The sequence below is a fragment of the Onychomys torridus genome, chromosome 2 (assembly GCF_903995425.1).
Source record: "Onychomys torridus chromosome 2, mOncTor1.1, whole genome shotgun sequence".
In the NCBI taxonomy this organism is placed as follows: Eukaryota; Metazoa; Chordata; class Mammalia; order Rodentia; family Cricetidae; genus Onychomys; species Onychomys torridus.
In genome coordinates, this window is record NC_050444.1 from 166,921,011 (window position 1) to 166,945,424 (window position 24,414).

The following is a 24,414-nucleotide window of genomic DNA, read 5'->3' on the forward strand; positions in this document are numbered from 1 at the left end:
TGTCCTCTGTTAGTCAGCCTCTTTTTGGGGACCCGACCCCATTGCTTTCCCTGCACTCAGAGCATGTTTACCCTACATTTTACGGGTTTCCCTCGGCTGTCCCTACCCTCCTCCTTATCTAGCCCTGTGGCAGAGAAGCATAGGCAGAGAAGGCCACAGTGTAACTGCCATGTGCAACAAAGACAGAAGCCAGTTGCCAGGTCAAGGCTTTATTTCATGCTGGGACCAAAGAGGCCTTGTAATGCCCATCTCCCCCAGTTCACCATGAAAGTGGTCATTCTCTTCCACTCTCCTTCTCTCTGATCCTGATCCCACAGAGCAAAAGCCCAGAAATCAGGATCACTCTGAGTCTAAAAATTCCTAGCTCCCATGGGCCCAGCAGTGCCAGGCTCAGCTTCAGAGTCAGGTTAGCTATGGCCAGCCCTCTATGCAAAACCAATCCTGCTCCATCTGCAAGAAATGCTGGTTGGTCTTTCGGACAAAGCTGAGGTAAAGCTCAGGAAGCTGCAGCTTCCTCTCTGTCCCACTTTGAGACCCACAGAGAGGGCCACTCCTCCAGGAGCTCCTGGCCACCACCACCCCAGCAGCAGGGTGAGTGAAGCGGCAGCGGCTGTGCTGCTGTCACATGGTATATGCTGCCCAGTAGATGATGTTGACAGCCGCGAAAGCTGCAGGGAACACAGCTCGGGCATAGATGTCGATGGTGTCTGCATCAATGGGTTTGAGTCTGGAACGGATGCCTCCTGGGCCCCCTGGGCGGGACATCCCCTCTTTCTTTGCCTCCACTTCCACAGACCTATAGGAGCCCATGAGGTTCCCAGGGACACGGCCCTGACGACGGGAGATGGCCAACTCCTGGCTGACCCCAGCAGCCGAGAGGGAGAAGAGAACAATGGCGTTCCTCACATCCATCTGCAGAGGGTGGGGTGGGGAGACAGGAGGATGGTGCTGAGGATACCCTGGCTGACCAGGGCTCCTGTACAGTACCCTGTTCAAGCCAATGGAAGTATTCCTGTCTGTGCTTATCAATCAGCACTACAACCTTACAGCAGACTGTGCTCAGGAACCAGTCCTAGGGGCAGGGACTCAGGGGTCAAAAGTGACCTTCTCCGTGTTGGCCAGCAGAAGAACAGCTCTTTCTGCTCCCTTGTTCCAGGTAGACATCCATCCTGTTTTGTTTTTGTTTTTGTTTTTTTGTTTGTTTGTTTGTTTTTTCATCCTTGCTTCTGAACCAAGATACTAGCCCACCCAACTTCTCACCTCTGTCCTTGGCTTTGTGACCTTGACTTTGGCCTTTCGCTTCTTCCTGTAGTCAGCGTTGAAGTGAGCAAATGCATACTCCACCAGGGCAGCAAACACAAAGACATAACAGATCCAGAAATACACATCCAAGGCCTTGATAGCAGAAGCCCGTGGCAGGGAGGAGCGGGCACTAACCATGAGTGTGGTCATTGTCAACACAGTAGTGATGCCTGGTAGAAAGGGAAGCCACTGCTGGAGCCCTCCCATCTCTTTCCCACCCTATCCATCAGGGCCTGGGTCCCAGAAAGAGGGAGTTCTTCAGCCCTCTACTCCCACCTTAAGCTCCTGAGACTAACCCTATTCTGACTGGCCACTGCACGGGGCAGACAGAATGAGGTCTAGAGGCCAAGGGTGCCCCCGTCCTTGTATAGCCCTTCCTTCTATCACCTCATGGGAAGAAGAGAGAAGCCTCATACCTAGAGATACCCTGGCAGGCACTGCTGCCTGGCTAATCCAGAAGGAGACCCAGGACATGGCAACCAGCAGGACAGAGGGCATGTAAGACTGGATGATGTAGACACCCCGGTTCCTCCGAAGCTGGAAGTGCAAACTGAGCCTCGGGAACTGGCCAGCTGTGGGGACAACCCACTGTCAGATCAACTCCCCACCACCACCACTCCATTTACCCCACAGGTGTCAGGGAGCAGACTTGGTTGTTTGTTTGGCCCACTATGAGGCTCTGATGGAAGATCCTAGAAAATTCACCTTCCATACCTTGCCATAGATCTGGCCACAAAGATGTTGGGTCACTCAAAGAAGAAAATGGTTCAAATTCATTGAATTGGCTCTGAGCAACCTGTCCAGCTAATGGCAGGGTAACTGCCCCCATCTCTGTGCCTTCTGCCCCACTCTATGCATATGCACACTCTAAAAGGAAAGGTGGCCAAGTAAGGGGCTTAGTCCTAAGGATAAGGGCCTATAATATCCACTTCCATGTTCTCTTTAAGCCTAGAGTACTGGGAAGAAATATCCCAGGAATAAGAAGGCAGAAACCTGGCTATAGGCATAGCAGTGTGTTCCCATTTCATTTGAGCACAGCCAGCAACACTCAGTTAATGCCTAACTCAGCAGTTTTCCAGCTGCATCCTCAGCCCTCAGAACTGGCTGGCAGCTCAGTTATAAAGCACAAGAAACCTGCAGGCAGCTCACAGGCATGCCCCTAAGTTACCCGATTTGAAGTTCATCAACTCTGTGGTGAAGCGGTAACTGGTGATGGTGAACTGGGCCAGCTGCAGCCTGTCGAGCCCATGGATCTGCTCCTGGTTTTCTGACCAATAATAGACAATGTCCTCAGAAGAGTAGCCATCTGTAAGAGAGCCCACCAGTGGGCAGCAGAGTCTAGCTTAGCCCTGGCAGTCTCAGAGGGCATGCCCCATCTACATAAGAGCCCGAGGAGCAGGGCTGACCAGGTGACAGCCAGAGACTTCATCCACTCAGATTCAGCTGGGGGAGTGGGGAGTGTCCTTGGCTCTGGCACAGTATTCTACATCTCTGAGAAGGTTGATAGATCCAGAGGTGCAGACATAATCAGAGCCATCATTGATGAAGGATGCAAAGGTGCCCAGGGCTGTTGTGTTAGGATAGCCTGGTTGCCACAGTCAGATTTTCTAGGCTCTTCTCCACCTGTGCTGGCTAAATTCTCTTAGGCCTTTCAGCCTATGCTTTTCTTATACAGGCTACTGGCTCACAGGGAAGCCCTATCCTGGAAGCTTCCCTGAGCTCTGATCCAGGTCAGCCTGGCCCTGGCCCTAAGCTGTGCAGCCTCACAGCCCTGAGTGTCCTGCTCCACTGAAGGAGCCAGCACATCCCCAAACAGAAAGGGGCCTACCCCACCTTGGGGAGGGCACTCACAGCTCTCCAGGTCCAGCATACATTCCTGCTCATCCATGGGGTACTTGGCGAGGTCCATGTCACAGGCCACTGTGGAGGTGATGCTGTATAGGCAAAGTGGGTTGATGAGGTCATGGTGACCTTTGGAAGCTAGTGGGTCCCCTGGCCCTAGACAGCAGATATTCCCCCCTGCATCAACACAGAGGAGCCACCTGCTCATCAAGAGCCACATGCAGCTCCAGCTGCCTCTTGGGTTTGTTTAACATAATTCTGGCATCTGGGTAAGAACTGAAAACTAGGGTAGTCTTAATAGATATTTGTAACTGCCTTTAGAACTACCAAGAAATTATTTCATTTATTATATTCTCCTTAAAATGCTTGACTATTTGTCCAAGTTACAAGTTTATGAGGCAAGAACCAGCCTCAGCTCCCCCAGGTACTAACTAAAGGGACAGCTGGTAATTACAGCGGGGTGGGCTCATTGCTGCCAAATGATCTGCTTTTCCAGGATAGACCAACATTTAGATTATTGTGTAAAATCTCTAGATTCTTTTTTGTTTTGTTTTGTTTGTTTGTTTGTTTGTTTTTTAGCCCTGGCAGTCCTGAAACTCATTGGCCCTGAGCTCACAGAGATCCACCTGCTTCTGCCTCCTGAGTGTATGAATTAAAGGCGTGCGCCACCACACTTGACAAATCTCTTGATTTTTCTTTTTTTTTCAAGACAGGGTTTCTCTGTGTAGCTTTGTGCCTTTTCCTGGAACTCACTTGGTAGCCCAGGCTGGCCTCAAACTCACAGAGATCTGCCTGCCTCTGCCTCCCGAGTGCTGGGATTAAAGGCGTGAGCCACCACCGCCCGGCTAGAAGATACAATACTGAAGGAAGCCAGACATAGAAGGCCACACAGCATATGAATCCACTTCTGTGAAATACCCACTGATCCATGAGGATAGAAGCAGGATGGGTGGTGGCCAAGGTCTTCGGGCTATCCAGGTGTGGTGGTGCACAGCTACAATCTCCACACATGGGAGGTAAGGGGCAAGAAAACCAAGAGTTCAAGGTTACATAGTAAGTCGTTCAAAGTCAGCCTGAGCTACATGAGGCCTGAGCTACATGAGGCCGAATCTCAAAAACCAAATGACTGATAAGATGGCTTGCTCGGCAGGTGAAGGCTTTTGCCACTACTGGTGGAAGGAGAAAACTGACTCCCACAAGTTGACCTTTGACCTCCTCACATGTGTCACAGCACATACACGTGCAAACATGCATACACAAAGCCAAAGTGTGGCTGCTTGATGGATAGGCATCTTGGCATACCAGAAAGTGGTCCTTCCTTTGGAGCAATTGAATGTCACAAAGGCAGTTTAGGGTAAGATTACAGAAGTTGACTGTGCTAAAGTGTTCCCTATAAAATGGTGAATACGTAGTATATGGATTTAGCCTCATTTGAAAAGCAAAAACACCTGTCTGCCTCCTGTAATATCTGGAGCTAATGCCAACTAAGCAGCCTCTGAAAGCTAGAGGGTACAATGAGCATCACACTCTCTACTACTCATGTCTCTGTGTCCTGGAAGAATGAGGGTATGTGCCTGAGCAGCAGGGGAAGGCAGGCCCAGCTCACCGGATGCTGTATAAGATCACACCGTCAGGCTGTAGGCGGATAAGCTTGTTTTCCACAGTCACATCATGGAACCAGGCAGACTTGGCATTCACAATGAAGGTATCAGGAAGCCATAGCTTGTCCACAAAGCGGCTGTCCAGACCTAGGGTCTCATTGGTATGGTTATAGGAGAGCCTGCTGTCCCGCCAGCTCTGGTGCAGGAATACTGTCATGGTGTATTCCTGTAGAGAAGGAGGCCAGCACTGAAGCTGTTGTCCTTTCCTGCCCTCCTGGTGGCCTACAGCCCAAGGAGCAGTATTGCCTGGCACCTACCATGTTTGCCTCAGATATGTGGTCAATGCTGGCTACCTCTAGGGCAAGTGCCACGTTCACAGGAGGACCTGTAAGAAGCAGGGGCCTGCTAAAGTTATTGTAGTAAAAACCGCAGCCTGGCACCCCAGTTGTCCTTCAAGGCTAGCTCAGACAGACAGGACAGAGGATTAGTCAAAGCCTTTTCTGGGACCTTGGAGTTGGTACACATTTCCCACAGTGCCTGGGGAGATTCCTCTTCCATCTGAGATGGCTGGTGCTTGAAACCCAATGAACTCCTGGAGTTGCCAAACCAGATCCCAGCAGAACCTATACCACAGCAAACCCTCCTGCCTGTGCCCATACCGCCAATGCCTGGTCGGAAGTTTCGGGCATAGCCCTCCATTAGGCCATCCAGGTTAGGGAGCCAGGATATCTCCAGGTTGGAGCCCACGTAGTCTCCGATGTCATTCATTGCTCTGGGAACACAAAGTCAACTGGTCACAGCAGGCAGAGCACCAGGGCCTGGGATTGGAGCACTGTCCTCAGTACACATGCCAAGGAAGAGCAGCCCCCCTCCCCCAGCCTTTAGGCAAGACACAGGACAGCACAGAGGTCCTCCACACTTGTGCTATCTTCCAGTGTTAGGGAACTTTCTGTGCCCTGTGCCATCTCAGAATATAGGCAGAAATCCCAGTCTCCTTGAGGATCTCCCTAGTCCCCCTCTTCCACATGTTCATGGAGGAAAACCAAAGGCTTAGCCAACAATCACCTGTGTCCCAATCCCCAGGGCTTGTCCCCAGAGCAGAGGACCCCAACTCAACAAGAGCACATGGCCTTCCTGTCAGCAAAGTTTCTCTGGATGTGGCTTGAGAGAAAGGAGTGTGAGAAGTACCCAGAAACTTGGGTGGGCCATTATCCTCTCAGGAGGACCCCTTACCTTCCAGGTGGCCATATGCACCTAGAACTCAGCCTGACATTGAAGCAGCTGGGGGCAGGTGAATACAACAGCCTGTGCTGGCCTTGCTGTTCCCAGCAGAACTACTAGGTAGGACAGAAAGGCAGGGAAAATCTTGGGGACATGAGAAGAGAGAGGAGCCCACTCACTCTGGAATGCAGTTGAAGCTTCTCAGCCAGCAGAGAAGTGAGAATATTCCATACAACTAACAATGGTGTAAGGTCTTTTTTCTTCGCAGCAGTAAATTTGCAATTTTTTAGAAACTCCATTTACAGGAAAAGAACATGTCCTAAACCCTTTTGTAATTCTAGTGGCTTCTGGTTTTACCTTACCAGGTTATAATCCAGGGTATTGCCTGAGCCACCCTATAATCTCACTTGCCAAGAGAGAAAAAGGGAAAGAAAAAAAGGCTATTTAGCAACCTTTTGAGATGCAACTTGAAAGCCACAAAAAATAAAAAAGGTATTTATGGCTAATGCCAAGACAATTAATTGAGACACTCCCTTGAGACACCTGTACATTTTACTTTCCCTTGCTTGCTTTTGGGATGCATGCACACACTAGTTATAGCCTTTTTTTTTTTTTTTTTTTTTTAGTGAGTTTTCAGTCCTCGTGTTAAACTTATATTAAAATATGAGCTCAGAAAATCTAACCTGTGAATCCCAAGCCAGCCAGAGCTATATAATGAGACCCTGTCTCTAAGTAAATAAGTGCTTACCATCTCCATCTCTACCTAATAAACTGGCTAGTGCTGAACTTTTTCTGTGCTGAAGCAACAAACACCAGCTTGGCCTAAGTTGTTGAGGTCCCCAAAAGTGTAGGGGAACTCCCCAGCTGCTGAGGCAGCAGTGAAGACTTCCCTCCAACAGATCCAAAACTGTGAAGCAGACAGACCCACCCTGCCACCAACCCAGACATTGCCAGAGCACGGAGCTTTAAGCAGCCTCTCCATACTTTCTTCTGCTTGCTGGAACTGTGTCTCCCACCCTTCTTTGCCTTCCCATTGTTTCCACCTGAAACCTCAGTCTGGGACCTTGCCTGAGAAGAAGGTCTTTGTGAGTGTAATTAGGATAAGGACACACTGGAGCAGGGCAGGCAGAGAAAACGAGAGCAAATGGATGGCAGAGGATAGGAAGGCAGGTGAAGACAAGGGAAAGGCCAGCTGGTGCCTCCACAAGATGAGGGGTACTGAGTCCTGCTGGCCACCACTAGAGGCAGGAGGGAAGCTGAGGGTGACTGTCCTCACAGACATTCCAGAAGGTTGGGGGTTTCCGGCCTTCAGATGTACAAAAGAAAAGAAATTCAGTTGTTTGAAGCCACCCAGTTTGTGTAATGTGTTGTGGCAGCCTAAAACACTAATGCATGCTCTGCTCCTGCCCCCAGGGGAATGGTCCACCATGAAGGAGGAGGACTCTCCTAAAAAAGAGTGGGAACGATACCAGGTAGGCAGGAGCTAGACATGAGGTGACTGAGGAGAATGCAGTAACTATGTCTGCTATTGGTCAGAATGTCCCTTTGTAGTTAAATACCCTTGAAGGCTCAGTGAGGTTGTCCCTGTATCAGAAACAAAAGCACCAGGCCATCCTCTCACATGTGCACAAAGGGTCTGCATCCCGAGACCCTATGTCATTATAATATCTCTTGCATTATGATGCTCACACATCCCTTTTTGTACAAGTCATGAGAAGAAATATCCTAAAAGGAAGATCCTGCCCACTATGATTTGGGAGGGAAAAGTGTTATTTTACCTCCCATGAATATACCACCCACCACATAAATATTCATAAAAACATCTTTAAAATCTACAATCCCTGCCGGGCGGTGGTGGCACACACTTTTAATCCCAGCACTTGGGAGGCAGAAGCAGGCAGATCTCTGTGAGTTCGAGGCCAGCCTGGTCTCCAAAGTGAGTTCCAGGAAAGGCACAAAGCCACATAGAGAAACCCTGTCTCAGAAAAACAAAAAACAAAACAAAACAAAAAAAAATAAATAAAAACAAAAACAAATCCACAATCCCAAACCACTGAGCTGCTCTCTGCCTTTGTGCAGGCAACTCTAGTCTCTTTTAGAGTGTTTGCTTTGCTAAATAAACTTCTACTTAAATTGTCTATGTCTCTCGACAGAATTCCTTTCTTCAAGAAGACAAGAACCAACAGATCTCCTTAACAGTAGAGACCGGTTACTCAGTGAACCTCTTGTTACTCTGACCATCTCATTCCAGGGACAGGAGAGTAACTTTGGATATGGCCCCCAGGGCCTTGGTCTGGGATGGTGGAGAAAGTCTGAGCCAGCTCTACCTGTTACTACCAGAAATGAGGTCTCTTTCTGGGTCGCCCCATCAGACCACTGCAACAGTCCCCTCAGCCCTCCTGGGTACTGAATGCCTGGCTCTCCTCTGTCCATTGCTTGCTTCTCTATGTGAATGTCTCTCAGTAACCTGGAACACACCTAGTAAGGTACACTGGTGACCTAGGGGCTGGTTGCCCTAGAGATCCTGTCTATACCTTCAGATTGCCGGGGTTACATCCTTCCCCCCAGAATTTTTATGTGTTAGTGTTCAAATTCAGGACCTTATGCTTATGTGCCAAGCACTTTACCAACTGAGCCATCTCTCTAGACCATCAAGCAACTCCTCTCTAACGCTGAGTGAGCCACGGAGAGATAGTCATAGACCAGATTAGGTAGAGGGCCCAGTGGTGTTAAGAATAATTCTAGCCAGGCAGTAGTGGCCCACACTTTTAATCCCAGCACTCGGGAGGCAGAGCCAGGTGGATCTCTGTGAGTTCTAGACCAGCCTGATCTACAGAGCAAGATCCAGGACAGGCACCAAAACTACACAGAGAAACACTGTCTCGAAAAAACAAATGAAAAAAAAAATAATTCTACAGGTGGGGTCTCAGGATCTCTTTTGCCTAGTTTGGAGGCTACATAGAGGGGCAGCCTTTTGGAGAAAGTGACAATGGGACAGAGAAGGTTCTGGATTGTGAACAGGACATGATCAGTGGCCATGGCAAAGCAGAGGTAGATATGAAGAGCCCTGGAGACAGGAAAAGCCTCAATCTGGAGTCAGGGCAAGGATTCTTAACAGCCGGTCTCATAGTTAAATTCACATTTTAAACACACACTTCTGTCAGGTATGGTAGCACACACATGCCTATGATCTCAGAGATGGGGGTAGGAGGACCAGGAATTTAAGGCCAGCCTCAGATATATAGTGAATTCAGAGCCAGACTGGGCTACATGAACCAAAATGGGGGTGGGTGGGCGGGGAGAAGAAACAAACAATAACAATGACAAAACCCTACGCAGTTCTGCTAGAGCTAAAGTGGTCTGGGGAGCCAGACAGAGCTTTGCCTTTCTCCATACATGGTAAGATCATGACTTTATTTACTCTTAGGTGTGTCTTAGGAGACCTAAAGTCTTCCTGAGTTGGGGAGGCACCAGTAGCAGATGGTCCAAGGCTCCACTTTCCATCCCATATTTCATTTTTTCTGCTTCAAAAGCCAGACTTTGAAGAAGTTGGTTGGGTATCAAATTTTCTAGCTAACAAAATTTTCCAAATCTCTGGCCTACCAAGTACTACTACTTTAGCCCATCACGATGGACAAGACAAGATGTCTGGGTGTATTGTTTATTCCAAACAGAAAGAGAGAGAGAGATTGCTCCCCAGCTGTCCCCCAGAGTGAGAGATGGAGCTAGAGACGAGACAATGTGATTACAAGGTATGAAACGGTTAAATTAAGCCCTAGCATCTAACAAAGTACAATTAGGACTGCAAATGGAAGTCATCCTGAAGGCCAGATGTGAAGGGACTTGAAATGGGCTTTATTTTTGGACTACCCAGCTGTCATCTAGGCAGTGTGGAATGAGGCCATTAGGAGACACCGTCCTTCCTGGCCCTGTCTCAGGGCAGTCTCAGGGCAGTGGCACACGTGTGTATATTTCTCCCTCCTTATCCTAGGTCTGCTTGGAACATGGAAGTAAGCACTTAACTATGTTCTAGGAGCAAGAAAGGAGGAGACTTCACTCACTTCTGTGTCTCTTCCTGCTGGGAAAACGGCTGCCATTTTTCCAGCTGTGAATAAGTACAGAGGACTGGGGTGTGAGGAAGGATCAGCTACGTGCCAAATCTGAGACCTGAAGCCCACGGCTCCTACAGCTCTGCACCTATTCACTGGCTCATGACAGGCTTTATAGAGCAGGCGTGCTAATGGGCAGGGAGTACACACGTTCTGCACTCAATGAACATCACATGGGGTGGAGAGGTCTCCATTCTTACTGGTAAGTTACAGGTATCTTGGCAGAGAGCTGCTGGTTCTCCCAAGCTCCCTTGGAGACCACTGATAGCCTGAGATTGGGATATCGTTTGAATAGATGGACAGAGAGACTCAGACACATATCAGGCTTTGATTTAGAGATTCAAAGTCTTGAGGCAGAGCAAATGCAGTGAAAACATATTAGCTGCCCCCTTGAACTACTTCTGGTGTGTTATAGGAACTCCTTCCTGCCTCCCCCACTGAGAAACGAACCCACCCTATGCCTCTGGAGACAGAAAGGGAAGGTGGGTGCAGCTGAGCCAGGCAGCGGATGCTCCTCACTGCAGCATGCATCCACTGCGCACACACAAGCCCACGGATCCCACAGCTCCACTTTTAGAGCAGCATGCTCCTTGCTAGCATCCCAGTTACCAAGGCAAAGAAGAGTATTGCGACCATTGCACTGTGAGCACTGGGGAGATGGAGGTGCCAGCAGCCTGGGAGGGACACCCACATGGATGTGCAGTTGACAAGCTCATTGCCCACTATATATGCAGGTCTTCGCACTCTGTGCCCAGCCCACATTATGATATATACACTTTTTCCCTATCACACTGTCTTTCCCACAAAGAAGCACTGAGGTCAAGACTGAGGAGAGAATCTGGAGACTAAGAGGAGAGGGGAAGTTGTCTAAAGTAGACAGGCCAGAAAAGGTGAGAGTGGAAGGTCCTGCGTGGTCAGGACCTTGCTAAACATGAAGGTCACCACAAGGACTGAGCTGGCAGACATGTCTTTGGCTCCTTCCCACCCTGGAGACATCCTTTAGCCCTGTTACACTGCTCCACATTGTGTTATTGTCAGGCCAAGCCAAGAAGAAGTCTGGGCAGAGCCTTCTAAGGATAAACTTTTAAAGTATGACAAGACAGTACCTATTTTCAATTAGAGGATGAAATAAGCTCGGCAGAGTGGCATCCTCCACTTCATGCCTGGTGCTATTCTGTAGAAGATTAGGATCATGACAAGTTGCAGGTTTGAGTCTCTCAGCTTTTCTGCCCAAGAAAACAGGTACACAACCCCTACCCAACACCTCAGAAGCTTTACACAAGCCAGGGTTTATAATTTCTTTTTGCGTTTTTTTGTTTGTTTTTTTAATTTGGGGAAGGGGATAGGCTACACATGCAGATTTGAGAGAGGGGTCTGGAGAATTTCCCAGCAAGCAATCTACAAATAGGTCCTGTAAATACAATAAATAGACACAAAATGAGCTTCATCTCCGCACAGGGCAGGATTTGTCACCAAACGAGTTTTGGAATCATGCTCAGACTATAAAATGTTGGGGTGTCAGAGCCTCTTGGGTTTCAGATTCTTGGCCATGTGGCCATGGACAGGCCATCACCTAACCCCTGGTGATGTGCTACTTTGCTTCACCCTCCTTTCTGAAAAGAAGGGAAATAAAGCCCACAGAGACTCAGAAGGAACAAAGCCCTTTCCAGGGCACCGGCTGATCAGAGGCTCACGGTCAGTGCCCATTCTCTGGTCTCCAACCTAGTTATAGGTTGGCCTTCTGGACCTGTTCCCCACCTGCCAGCAAAGAAACTCAGACACCTGCATGACCTGCTTCCTGCATATCTATGGCCAAAACACAGCTGGCATGCAGCCATATCTGTTGCCCATTAGTTAGTTAGTTAGCCATCAAGTCCAGAGCACAAGGGACCTGTTTGGACCATTTGCTTCCTCTTCATCCAAATGATTTTCACAAAGCACCCCCTCCCACTCATGACTCTCATGGAAGCTGACTCTGCCCAAAGTGACCAAGGTGACCAAGATTGGGTTTCAGGTTCCAGGGAGCAGAGAAAGAAGACAGGGATTGTGGGGTGTTGGAGGCTACTGAGAGGGAGCTCCAGCCAAAGGCTTTCCTTCTCAGACTCTTCTTGCTCTGTGGGGAAACAGTCCTCCTTCTTCCCCAAAAATATAGTCTCCTTCCATGGTGGGTATGTGATGGGACTACTTGGATGCCATTCACCTGCAGTCAGGATTCAGTCTGTAAACTCTGAAGCCACTCCTGAAAGGAGACACACAGTCGCCTCTGCCCTACTGACAGGGATGGAACAAACATTCCTGAGGCGTCCATCCAGGAAAGAGGCAATGGATGGTCATTACTCCAGACTCTCTCGAGGGCAGACCCCCAACCCCTCCCCCCAGTTCTCAGTCAAGTCTTTCCTTTGCCCTCAGCTCATCCTGCCAAGCTTCATTCAGCTCAGCACCTGGAAGGGCACCAACGGGGCAAGAAGCAGCTCAGTGAGAAGTAGCCAAGGCCAAGGATGAAGAGAGCTAGCTGTCCATATTAACCTGGTCTGGAGGCTCCAAACCCGCCCCGCAGCGCAGCATTCAGCACTGGAGACGAACAGCACCCAGGCATCAGAAAGAGGCCGGCAGGGTCCTCAGAACTGAAAGAACAGCACGCGCAAAGCAGACCTGGGTGGACCTGGGGGTGAAGACTCAGGGTCCTGGCAACTCCGAACTCTGCCCCACCAAGGACGCCCGCCAAAGGACGAGTCCCTCCCGCCCTACACCGTCCCTGGCCCGGGAGGCGCTCACCTGGCGCCGTGGTGCGGCTGCGCGCCCAGTAGCAGAAGCAGCGGCAGCAGCCAACCCAACATGTCCATGGCCTTGCAGGCTCTGCGCGGGACAGGTCTGGCCATCCCCGGCACGAGCAAAGTTGCTTCGCCTGTGGCCGCTCGGCGGCACCAGAAGGGCGGGAGCGCGAAGGAGAGTGGCGCGGGCGCGAGGGGAGGATGGATCATCGAGTCCGCCCCGCCCCGCCCCGCCCCGCGCTCCAGTCCCACCCCCGCTTGCGCGCCCCGCCGCACCCGGGAGGCTCCTGCGCGCCCCAAAACAAGCTATGGTCGCTCCGCTGCGCTCACTAAGCCTCGCGTGCGCTCCCTGTCCTCTCCATTGCCCGCCAGGAGTGTGGCGCCCCAGACCCTCCAACTGCTGCCCTTGCTGTCAACAAACAGGTTCCTCCACGTGTCTGCCAGGAGCACAGGCGACTAGGGCTCAAGACCTGCGTGGACTTCGTCGGACAGGTAGTGTTCCTGAGGCGGCGCTTGCTTGGGAAGTTCGTGCGGGGGGGTCTCAGGCCTGGTTTGCCTAGGCAGGGGGCGTCCCTGAAGCAATCATCTTCTCTATCAGGGAACAGCTCCCTCACCCCCCTCCCCCGCCGCACCACCACCACCACCACACACACACTTAGTAGCATCAGCTGCTTGCTGTGCACTTGGAAAGCATCCTATTCCCTGGACACCCTCCATCCGACGACCTCCCCCATGATAGAGAAAGCTGTTGGTAACTATTGGCTATCTCTCTGAGCTGCGGTTAAAAACAAAACAAAACAAAACAAAAAACCTTACTGAACAAGAGAGGCTACTAATAACAGAGTCTGGATGGTCAGGCCCCGTCTCACCTGTCCACACCAATTAGGACATGTCCTATTGACAATGCTGACATCGACCCTCCATAGGAAAGCAGAAGATTCACACATCTTCCATTTTAAAAAATTACCTCTTTCACTTTTGAAATTATAATATAATTCTATCATTTTGCTCTTTCCTTTTCTCCCTCCAACCTCTCACATATACTCCTTTTTCCTCTCTTTCAAATTTGTGGTCTCTATTTCATTAATTGTTGTTACATGCAAATATGTGTATGTGTCTACATATGTATTCCTAAATATAACCTGCTCAGTCTGTATAATGTTAGTTGTATTTTGTTTTCAGAGATGATCATTTGACTATTGGATAACCAATTAGTGTGCTCTTCCCTGGACATATCTTCCATTTTAACTCTTTTGACTATGAAGTGTTGGAGAATTCCCCTTTTTAAGAAGATACATAATTTGTTTTTATTTTGTGTTCATTGGTGTTTTGCCTGCACATATGTCTGTGTTAAGGCGTCAGAAGCCCTGGAACTGGAGTTACAAACAGGTGTGAGTGGTCATGTGAGTGTTGGGAACTGAACCTGGGTCCTCTGGGTCCAGTGCTCTCAGCTGCTGAGCCATCTCTCCAGCCCTGGAGGATTCCCTTTAAAGGCTAATCACAAACTTTAGTCATTGTTCAGCCTCATTTACTGACTTCACTAGGTGCCTGGGATCACACAAAACACGTTATAATGGGCAGATTCAGGGCTGGAGAGATGGCTCAGCAGTTATGAACACTGACTGTCCTTCCAGAGGATCCAGGTTCAATTCCCAGCAACCACATGGCGGCTCACAGCTGTCTGTAACAACAGTTCCAGGTGACTGGGCACCCTTACAGAGGCAATGCACATAAAAATAAATAAACATTTTTTTTTTAATGGGAAGATTCAGCCTACCAATGGTGTACACTACACCTGTAGTTCCGGCTACTTGGGAGATTGAAGCAGAAGATGAGTTGTTTAGATCCAACCTAATGAATGTAGCAAGAATTTCTTAAACTCAGGTGGCCTAAGTTCCCTGGGGATGACTGGCCAGACAGAGATGTTAGACAAAGATGAGTTATGGAGCTTCCAGCACAAGGCATTCCTTAGACATTTTTTATTGTTTTTCCTTATGTAGTCTAGGTTGGCCACTTGCTATACAGCCAAGGATGGCTCTGAACCCCTGATCATCCTGCTTCCCTTCAAGTCCTGGGATTACAAGCTTTCAAAACTTTGTTCCTACTAAGATTTCTGAAAAGTAGTTTCTGAGGTTTGGTTCCTCCCCACCAATATGTGTAACTAGTTCTCTCTTCATCTTCTTCTCCATGTGGGCTCTACTAAGGGAATTGGGAAAGACAACCATGGAACATACTCACCCGAGAGGAAACAGAGAGTTGGCCCTGTGTATCTGTTAGAGTCTCGGGCTGTTTCTAATATGCCCAGCCTGCTTCTTCCTCTGAAGACACTACAGATTGTTTTTACAGGTTTTCCACTCCATTCCCATTATTGCTCTGAGGAGAACCCCAATCACTGTCTGCAACCACAAGACCTGTGGGATCACGGAACGGCTGCCCATCTCAGAAGTGTGTGCTCTTTTCCAAGTACCTCAAGAAGCCCCTCTTCTAGTCTTGGTACACTTAGAGTAGGGATTAGGAGACCTCCTACCCTGATAGAATAGTAGTAAAGTGGGACTGGAAAGGTGGCTTATAGCTGGAGTTTTCTCCAGTCCTGCCTGGCCCACAGTCAAGACAAATCTCTCTCACCCGCCAGTCCTGCAGCTGTTCAGACCCAACCGAATAAACACACAGAGACTTACTTATATTGCTTACAAACTGTATGGCTGCAGCAGGCTTCTTGTTATCTAGTTCTTATATCTTAAATTAACCCATTTCTATTAATCTATAAGTTGCCACATGGCTTGTGGCTTACCAGTATCTTAACATCTTCTCATGGCAGTGGCTGCAGTGTCTCTCTGCCTCAGCCTTCCACTTCCCAGAATTCTCCTCTCTGTTGTCCCACCTATACTTCCTGCCTGGCTACTGGCCAATCAGCATTTTGTTTACACAGAGTGATATCCACAGCAGTGGCTCGGTGGTTAAAAGCAGTTTCTACTCTTATAGAGGAGCTGGGTTTGATTCCCAGCATCCACATAACAGCTCACAACCATCTAGTTCCAGGGGATCCATAGCCAACCAGGTGCGCATGTGGTGCACACGTATGCAAACATTCATACACATAAAATGAAAACAAATAAATCTTAAAAAAGAAGAAGAAGAAGAAAAAGAACAGTAGTAAAAAAAGAAACCAAAAAAACAAAACTGGGAGTTCAAGCCTACTGGTTTGATCCCTATCACTATTCATGCTTCAGGCATCTGCATCAATGATTCATCTTCATCATCAACTTGATAGCTTAGGAATCACCTAGGAGAAGCACCTTTGGGAGTTTCTAGGCAAGTATTTTTCAGAACATTTCAACTGCAAATGGAAGACTCACCCTAAATGTCAGTGGCGCCATTCCATAGGCTGGGGTCCCAAGTTGAATAATAGAAGGGAACAGAAGAGAAAGCAAGGTGCTGAGCACAAGCATCTTTCTTGGCTTTCTGACTGCAGATGCACCGTGACCAGCTGCCTCACTGCTGACACCAGAGCCAGAGCTGCTCTCCCTGCCAAGCTTCCCCCACCGTAATGGACTGTGCCTCTAAATTGTGAACTAAAATAAACCCTTCCTTCTCTAAGTTGCCCTTTTCAGATACTTTGTCAGATAGACCTACTAATATACCTCCATTACTACGTATTGGACATGAATCAGGTAGAATCTATTGAGAACCCTTGGTTGGATAATCAAGGCATTGACTGCTATGACTCTTTGTTCCGGGCAAGGAGGCATGTTGCTCTCCCCAAATGGGACTGAGCAGGAAACCTGGAAGGCTGAAAATCCTGCCTCTATAGGCAGCCGCAGGAGTCACCAGTTCAGTTCATCTGTGAATAGCAAGGCCCTTGTGGCACTGATAAAGCCACAGAGGAATGGTCTTCTGGGGAGCTCAACAATCATGACTGCCTGCAGTCTTCCTTGCTGTAGGTTTGGATGATCGCTTTGTTGGTGCACCCAGCACATGGTAAGGGAGGGGACAAGTATGAGGCTTGGACAGGGGAGCTAGCCTAAGCCCATTACTGCAGTACCACAGCAGCAGGTTGGCCCCAGGAGGTAGAGGTGAGTCACACAGCCTGCAAGAGGAAACTACATTTGCTAAATTTAAAATCCTTGTCTGATTCAATTGTGAATTTGCTTTGTTATTTTCCTGGGAAAATGTACTAAATAGAGAAAAATGACAGTGACACAAATAGGGGTTCATTGAGCCTAGAGTGTAATTATTAATCCTGTGATTTTCAGTTAGATTGTTCATGTGGATAGCAGGAGAAACTTGGCAGAAAGGATCACGTACAAAACACTCGGAGCAGACTAAACTCTATAGTCTATGCAAAGAAGGCATGCAGTCCACTCAGAAAAGGGCTTAGCTGTCATTTCCTTAGTAATCTCAATCTTAAGCACCACTGAAGAGTTATCTGGGACACTTAGAACATTTGTTTCTGCCTAGAGCAAGACAGGCATCAAAGTACTGTTACTTGAATTTAGTGTAGAAAGTTTGAATTCTATTCTCAAATTTTGTTTTGAAAGTGACATTTTACTGGGTGGTGGCGCAAGCCTTTAATCCTAGCACTCGGGAGGCAGAGCCAGGCTCTGTGAGTTTGAGGCCAGCCTGGACTACAGAGCAGGTTCTAGGGCAGCTGGAACTGTTATTTAGAGAAAACTTATCTTGGAAACCTCCCCCCACCACCACCACCAAAAAAAAAAAAAAGAGGAAGAAGAAGAAGAAGAGGAGGAAAGTGACATTTTGAAGTCTTTCACATGATAGAAAATGTTAGACACAAATTAACATTTCTAACAAAAGAGCTGTCAACCAAGTGAGAAAAACTCTACACTAGATATGAGCATCATTGAGTCTATGTCACAAAACTGAAAATGGCCTCTAGGGAGATCCAACACTAGACTTCATATACAGGGGGTCAGATTGGAGCTCCTGTGGCTGCCCTGGGCACCTTGTGAGGAAGGGTTACCATTGGTCTGTCTTCTGGACCTGCATTCTTTGATTATGTATGCTGATGTCGGAGAAGTCAAAGAAAGTTTCCTAGCTAGACTTGGTGGTGAATTCCTTCAATCCTAGTACTCAGGAGGCTAGGCAGTAGAGTTCAAAACCAACTTAGTCTACATTAGCATGTCCAAGACCATCTAGTTTACATAGCAAGACCCTGTCTAAAATAACATTTAAAGTAGAATTTCTGTCCTTTTTTTCATACTTTATAAATGGAGTCACACAGTATGAAACTGGTATAGATAGCCTTCCAAAGTTGCTTCCAATGATCCTGCCTCTAATTTTTAGAACTCATTTCCTGTTGTATAATCTGGAGCCAGCAAATTGTAATGATATCCCTGGGGTGATAAGGAATCACCAGACTTGGTCATAAAAGTCATTGGCTTAAGTCTTATGAGCATTTCTGGTGTTTCTGTTCTTTGATGGAGCCCCTCGCTCAATGTGAGCTGACAGATGGCAGAGCAGGAAATGAGGTAAGCTTTGATATATTCATAGCCAGGGGGAACATAGGCCCCAGTCCCCAGATAGAGGACCTAAATCCTGTCCCCCTCTCTCAGTAAGCTTGGAAGTGGGTAATGCCTAGTGAACATGGAGCCCCCTGAATCCTCAGGTGACATCTGACTGCAGAGCTGAGAACAACCACACATTTGTTGCTGCATGCATCAGCATTTTGGCGGACAGGGAGGGATGGCAGAGTCTTACCATATAGCCCTGGGAAGCCTGGAACTTGCTATGTGGATCAGACTGGTATTGAACTCACAGAAAGCTATTTGCCTTTGCCTTCTGAGTGCTGAGATTTAAGGTGTGCACCACCATATGGTGATATTTTAATTGTACTGAAATGTGCTTTTATTTGTATATTAATAAAATTGCCCTGGGGTCAGAGCAAGCCATAGCAGAAGCTGGGTGGTGGTGGTGCACGCCTTTAATCCCAGCACTTGGGAGGCAGAGCTAGGCGGATCTTTGTGTGTTCAAGGATACAGCCAGCATGGCGACACATGCCTTTAATCTCAATACCAACCATAGAAGACCTGGAGGTCTGTACAGACAGGCAGTGATGAGGAGGTCATGTGGTTGGGTTTACAACCAATGAGAAGGCAGAACAGAAAGTCTATAAAAAAGACAGGACACAGGAAGTAGGTCTCTTGCAGAGAGGAAAGACAGCAGCAGCAGTGAAGGGTAAGGTTTTCAGCTCTCAGCTGTTGCTCTGACCTCTTGGCTTTTAACTCTGTATTTGCCTCTGTGTTTCTTATTTAACAAGACGGTTATATCTACACCACCAAGCCTAGCCATCAGTGTTATTTTTTGCTGAGTTGTATTGCCTTGAGTATAATTTGTCTAACTTCCCACCTGTTGATGGTCATTTGAGTATCCAGTTTAGGCTATTATAAGTAAAAATGCTTTGAACATTCAAGTACAAGTCTTTGAGTGGACATATGTTTTTATTTCTTTTGAATAAATATGTAGGTGTAGGATTGTTGGATTTTAGGGGAACAAATGCTTAGTTTATAAAAGACTGCCAATCTGCTCTCCAAAGTGGCTGTACCATTTAGAGATGTGTGAGATTTCATGTTGCCTCACCTCCTCACCAACACTTAACATTCCAAATCTATAATTTGGACCAATCTACAGCTAGGAAGAGGTATCTCATTGCAGAAATAATGTGAAATTTTTTTCATTGACTAAGATGCTGAGTGCCTTTTTAGGTGTTTTCTTTTAATTTCTTACTAATTAAAACTGTGAGGTTATTTGCCTCCCATTTGTTGAACTGAGTAGTTACATTTGTTTTAGAAAGACATTTTATAAATATCTTCACCCAGTCTGGGGTTTCTCTATTTATTTTTCACTTCAACCAAACTTTTGAAGGCCCAGAGTTTTTAATCTTTATTAAATAATCCACATTATCTATTTTCCTTCATTGCTGCTCTCTTGCCTTGACATGATCTGGAAACTTTCCTCAGTAGAAGTTGGCATCATCTGAGGGCTCTGTGATGGTTTGAACAAGAATGGCCTCCATAGGCTCATATATTTGAATACTTGGTCCGCATTTGGTGGAATCATTTGGGTAGGATTAAGAGATGTGGTGTCACTGAGGACTGGATTTGGGGTTTCAAAAACTCAGGTTATTTCCAGTGCTCTTTTTCTCTGCCTCGTGGCTGTGGATTAGATACAAGCTTTGAACTACTTCTCTAGCCCCCGGTCTGCCTTGCTGCTGCCGTGCTCCCCACCATGATGGTCATGAACTTTAGCCCTCTGGAACTATGAGCCACAAATTAAAAGCTTTCTTTTATAAAGTTCCTTCATCATGGTGTTTTTTCAGGGTGACATAAAAATTAGATGGGCTATCTTATGCACGGTCCATCTCCAAGGTCATTATCCTTGGCTCTCTGTTGCCCAATACTTGAGAATTACTATCGTATTATATATTTTTTCAGTTTTTTAAAGTTGTCCTAGATATGAGGAAAGAAACAGAAATTTCCTTTTTTTTTGTTTTTGTTTTTGTTTTGTTTTGTTTTTTTTTTGAAATAGGGTTTCTCTGTGTAGCTTTGCAGCCTGTCCTGGAACCTGCTTTGTAGACCAGGCTAGCCTCCAAGATCAGGACCACAGAGATCTGACTGCCTCTGCCTCCTGAATGCTGGGATTAAAGACATGTGCCACCACCACTCAGCCTCCTTATTTTTTCATGTATGTATTTATTTGTGTGTTTTGCAGCACAAGGGGTTGAAGCTAGGACTCCACATATGTTATATGATTGCTGTACCACTGAGTTACACTGCCAATTCATCTCCATTAAAAAAAAAAATTGTTTTAGGGGCTATAGAGATGGTTCAGCACTCAAGAGCATTTGTTGCTCTTACAGATAACCTGGATTCAGTTACCAGTGCCCATGTGGTAGCTTACAAACATCTGTAATTCCAGTTCTAGTGAATCTGACACCATCTTCTGAACCCCAAAGGCACCAGGCATGCATGTAGTATACATACATATACACAGTCAAAACACCTATACACACAAAATAAATATTTTATTTTTTCTTAAATATTTGTTTTATTTTAAAAAGTGTGTGTGTGTGTGTGTGTGTGTGTGTGTGTGTGTGTGTGCACTTGCATGTGCACACATCTGTGAGCACAGGTGGCTTCAGAGTCCAGAAGAAGGCCTCAGATCTGGAGCTGGAATTACAGAGGTTTTTGAGCGACTGACTTGTGGGAACCTAACTGTGATCCAGTGGAGCAGCAAGCACCTTTAACCTCTGAGCCATCACTACAGCCCCTAACTTATTTATTTATTTACCTACCTTTTATTTTTATTCATATATATGTGACGTCTGTGGTATGCCATGTATGTGCAGATGCCCCCAGGGACCAGAAGAGTGCTTTCAGTTGCCTGGTGCTAAAGTTACAGGCAGTTGTACCAGTGTGGTACTGAGGACCAAATTTACATCTGAAAAAGCACTTGTAACCTCTGAGCATCTCTCTAGCTCGTGTGCACGCTATACACACACACACACAATTTTAAAATTTGTGCTTTTTGAGACAGGGTCTCATGTAGCCCAGGCTGTCCTTAAACTCACTATGTAACTAAGGGTAATTCAGAACTTCTGATCCTTTTGTCTATCTCCCAAGTGCTGGGATTAAAGATATTGTGCCCCCACACCTGGTTTATGCTGGGGATCAAACATGGGGTCTTGTGAGTGCTAGGCAAACAGTCTATTAACTGAGCCAGAGAGTCTACCTAACCAGTATTTCTTAAAAACTATTTTATTGCCAGTAATTACATACCATAACATTGCCTTTATTTTCAACAGCCAGCTTCCCTAGGCATAGATAATTAGGTCGTTGGTGCCCCTGTCAGTCTCTCTCTCTCTCTCTCTCTCTCTCTCTCTCTCTCTCTTTCTCTCTCTCTCTCTTTCTTTCCTCTTCAGTGTTTTCAGGATTTCTCTCCTGTGGTGGTATTGTGTTCCCCAAAATATTGTGTGTTCCCTGAAATGAACTTATCTGGGATCAGAGAACAGGATGGCCACAACATTAAACATGAGCATAGGTAGTGGTAGCACACACCTTTAATCCCAGCACTGGGGAGGCAGAGCCAGGTGGATCTCTGTGAGTTCAAGGCCACATTGGAAACAGCCTGGCATGGTGACTCACACCTTTAATCCCAGAAATCCAGCCTTTAATCCCAAGGAGTGGGGGCAGAAAGAGAAAGATTATATAAGACGTTAAGACCAGAAACTAGAAGCATTTGCCTGGTTCAGCATTTGGCTGGTTAAGCTTTTAGGCTTTGAGCAGCACAGTTCAGCTGAGATTCACTTGGATGGGGACAAAGAAGCTTGCAGTCTGAGGAAACAAGACCAGCTGAGGAACTGGCGAGGTGAGGAAGCTGTGGCTTGTTCTGTCTCTCTGATCTTCCAGCAGTCACCCCAATAACTGGACTCAGGTTTGTTCTTATTGATAAGACCTGTTAAGATTCCAACTACACTCTCCCTTGGTTTGTGGCTAGGTTTCTTGTTGGTACACTGTGTAAAATTGGGTCTATTTATTTATTTATTTTTCCAGAGCTGAGGACCCAGGGCCTTGCGCTTGCTAGGCAAGCGCTCTACCACTGAGCTAAATCCCCAACCCCAAGGAGTTTTTTATTTATCTCTTATTTCTGTTTGATTATTACATGTCTTGGTGTAATGTGGTGATATATTGTGTACCCTAATAAAATTTGCCTGAAGATCAGAGAACAGAACAAGCCACTATATTAATCATAGAGGCTAGGCAATGGTGGCACACACCTTTAATCCTAGCACTTGGGAGGCAGAGATTGGTCCGGATCTCTGTGAGTTCATAGCTGCTCTGGGCTACATGAGATTGACTCAGTCGAGGAGAGAAACAGAGCCAGGCAGTGGTGGCACACACCTTTAATCCCAATACTTGAGGGTCTCATGCCTTTAATCCCAGCACTTGAAATCTCATGCCTTTGCTTGGGAAGCACACATGCCATTAAACCCAGCACTAGAAAGGAAGTGATGGCTGGGCAGAGAAAGGTATATAAGGCGTAAGGAGACAGGAACTAAAGGCCTTCCGACTGGAGAACTTTTCAAGCTAAGGAGTCCAAGGGGTAAGATGTGGCAGCGGCTTGTTCCTTTGTCTCTCTGATCTTTCAGCATTTACCCTGATATCTGGTTCTGGGTTTTTATTAAAAGACTGTTTAGAAATTCGAGGTGCTGGAGAGATAGCTCAGAGGTTAAGAGCACTGGCTGCTCTTCCAGAGGTCCTGAGTTCAATTCCCAGCAACCACATGGTGGCTTATAACCACCTGCAATGAGATCTGGTGTCCTCTTCTGGCCTGCAAGGACACATGCAGACAGAACACTGTATGCATAAAAAATAAATAAATCTTAAAAAAAAGAAAGAAAGAAAGAAAGAAATTTGAGCAACAATGAGACATTTCCTGATTTATTTGCCTTGATCCGTGTGAAATTCCTTGGCTATCACACTTGTCTCCCAGTTTCTCAGGTCAAATAAACACCCTGCTTTTTGCTGGTGATGTGGAACCTCAGTGTGACTGACTTTGATTTGATCTGGTCTGTTGGGGCCTGGGAGGTCAGTCCAAGTCAGTGGTCCCCTGTAGAATTTATTTATTAGTAGGCTAGAGAGTATCTTGCCCCTTATGGTAACCAGGAGAAAGGATAAAGACAGATAGCAAAGGGAACCTTGTTACCCCTTGGGGAGACCTCTACAGAGTCTTCATGAACATTTTGGGGTACTGCCTCTTCTTAGTGAGGCAGGAGCTTCCTTTGAATGCTCTGAAATCATTTCAGAAGAGTCAGGACAACCAAATACTCAAGGACATCCATTGGTTGCCCACCCCACAGTCCCAGGCATTAGTCCACAAGTTAAGGCCATGGCCTAGTTGTGGTAAGCCTGTTCAACCGAGATTCACTCATTGCTAGAGGTCAGTGACCAAACTACTCAATCCTTACTCTGGCATTGCTTTTCCTTTGCTCTTATTGTGAGAGACCAGGTGCCTACCAACTACCACAGTGGCACCAGATTTCACACCAATATTGACATTTTATTGACAGTTTCCAACTTTTCATGATCCTTTAATAAGGTGCTAATGCAAATGAACAACAGGTGGAACAACAGGTATTCTCTATATCCCACAAACACACTCTTTTTCCTAAAGCCCACATCATTGCACCAGCCATCTCATCTCAATTTGTTGACAGTAAAAGTCTGACTGATGAGCTGCCTCTGTATATAAGGCATTCACATGCTACCCAGCAGGGCTCCTCATTGCCCAGGGGACAGTGACTCACTAACTTATTTCCAAATCCCCTACAGTCAGCTTTCTCAGACCACTATTGGCACCATTGTGTCAACAAGTGCCCTCCAAGTAGTGGTCACAGGATAGAACGAGAGATACAATTTAGTAGGTGCTCACATCTTGGGATGATGAGGAAAAAGAGTTGGGCTGTGGAAGCCTCCAATTCTTGATCCTCAACTGACATATTTCAATAGAAGGGAGAGGTGTATACCTCACAGGTTTGGCCAGCCAACAGAGGAG

The 24,414-nt window shown here is 47.0% G+C and overlaps 2 protein-coding genes across 2 annotated transcripts in view; one reads left to right on the forward strand and one right to left on the reverse strand.

Annotated features, from left to right (window-relative positions):
* Window positions 1–195: 195 nt before the first annotated feature.
* Window positions 196–13,058, reverse strand: Gabrd (gamma-aminobutyric acid type A receptor subunit delta). Its single transcript, XM_036177019.1, has 9 exons — window positions 12,851–13,058; window positions 5,405–5,517; window positions 5,063–5,130; window positions 4,751–4,971; window positions 3,154–3,236; window positions 2,471–2,608; window positions 1,719–1,874; window positions 1,261–1,472; window positions 196–912 (listed from the first exon to the last, which is right to left on the reverse strand). The coding sequence occupies exons 1-9, from the start codon at window positions 13,054–13,056 to the stop codon at window positions 622–624; spliced, it is 1,488 nt and encodes a 495-aa protein (XP_036032912.1). The 5' UTR covers window positions 13,057–13,058; the 3' UTR covers window positions 196–621.
* A 71-nt stretch (window positions 13,059–13,129) lies between these two features.
* The window catches only part of Cfap74 (cilia and flagella associated protein 74), a 75,961-nt gene continuing 64,676 nt past the window's right edge, over window positions 13,130–24,414 (forward strand). Inside the window, exon 1 of the mRNA XM_036179032.1 lies at window positions 13,130–13,338. The gene's annotated coding sequence lies outside the window, so the exon portion shown is untranslated. The remainder of the gene's footprint in view (window positions 13,339–24,414) is intronic.

What these genes read in the sequence shown, in the direction of transcription:
- Gabrd (XM_036177019.1), bottom strand. Translation starts at nt 13,056, where the DNA reads ATGATCCATCCTCCCCTCGCGCCCGCGCCACTCTCCTTCGCGCTCCCG. An exon ending in GTGATCTTATACAGCATCCG is followed by an intron (nt 3,237 to 4,750) that starts GTGAGCTGGGCC and finishes TTGCCTATACAG; the next exon opens with CATCACCTCCACAGTGGCCT. An exon ending in GCCTGCCAGGGTATCTCTAG is followed by an intron (nt 1,473 to 1,718) that starts GTATGAGGCTTC and finishes CCTTTCTACCAG; the next exon opens with GCATCACTACTGTGTTGACA.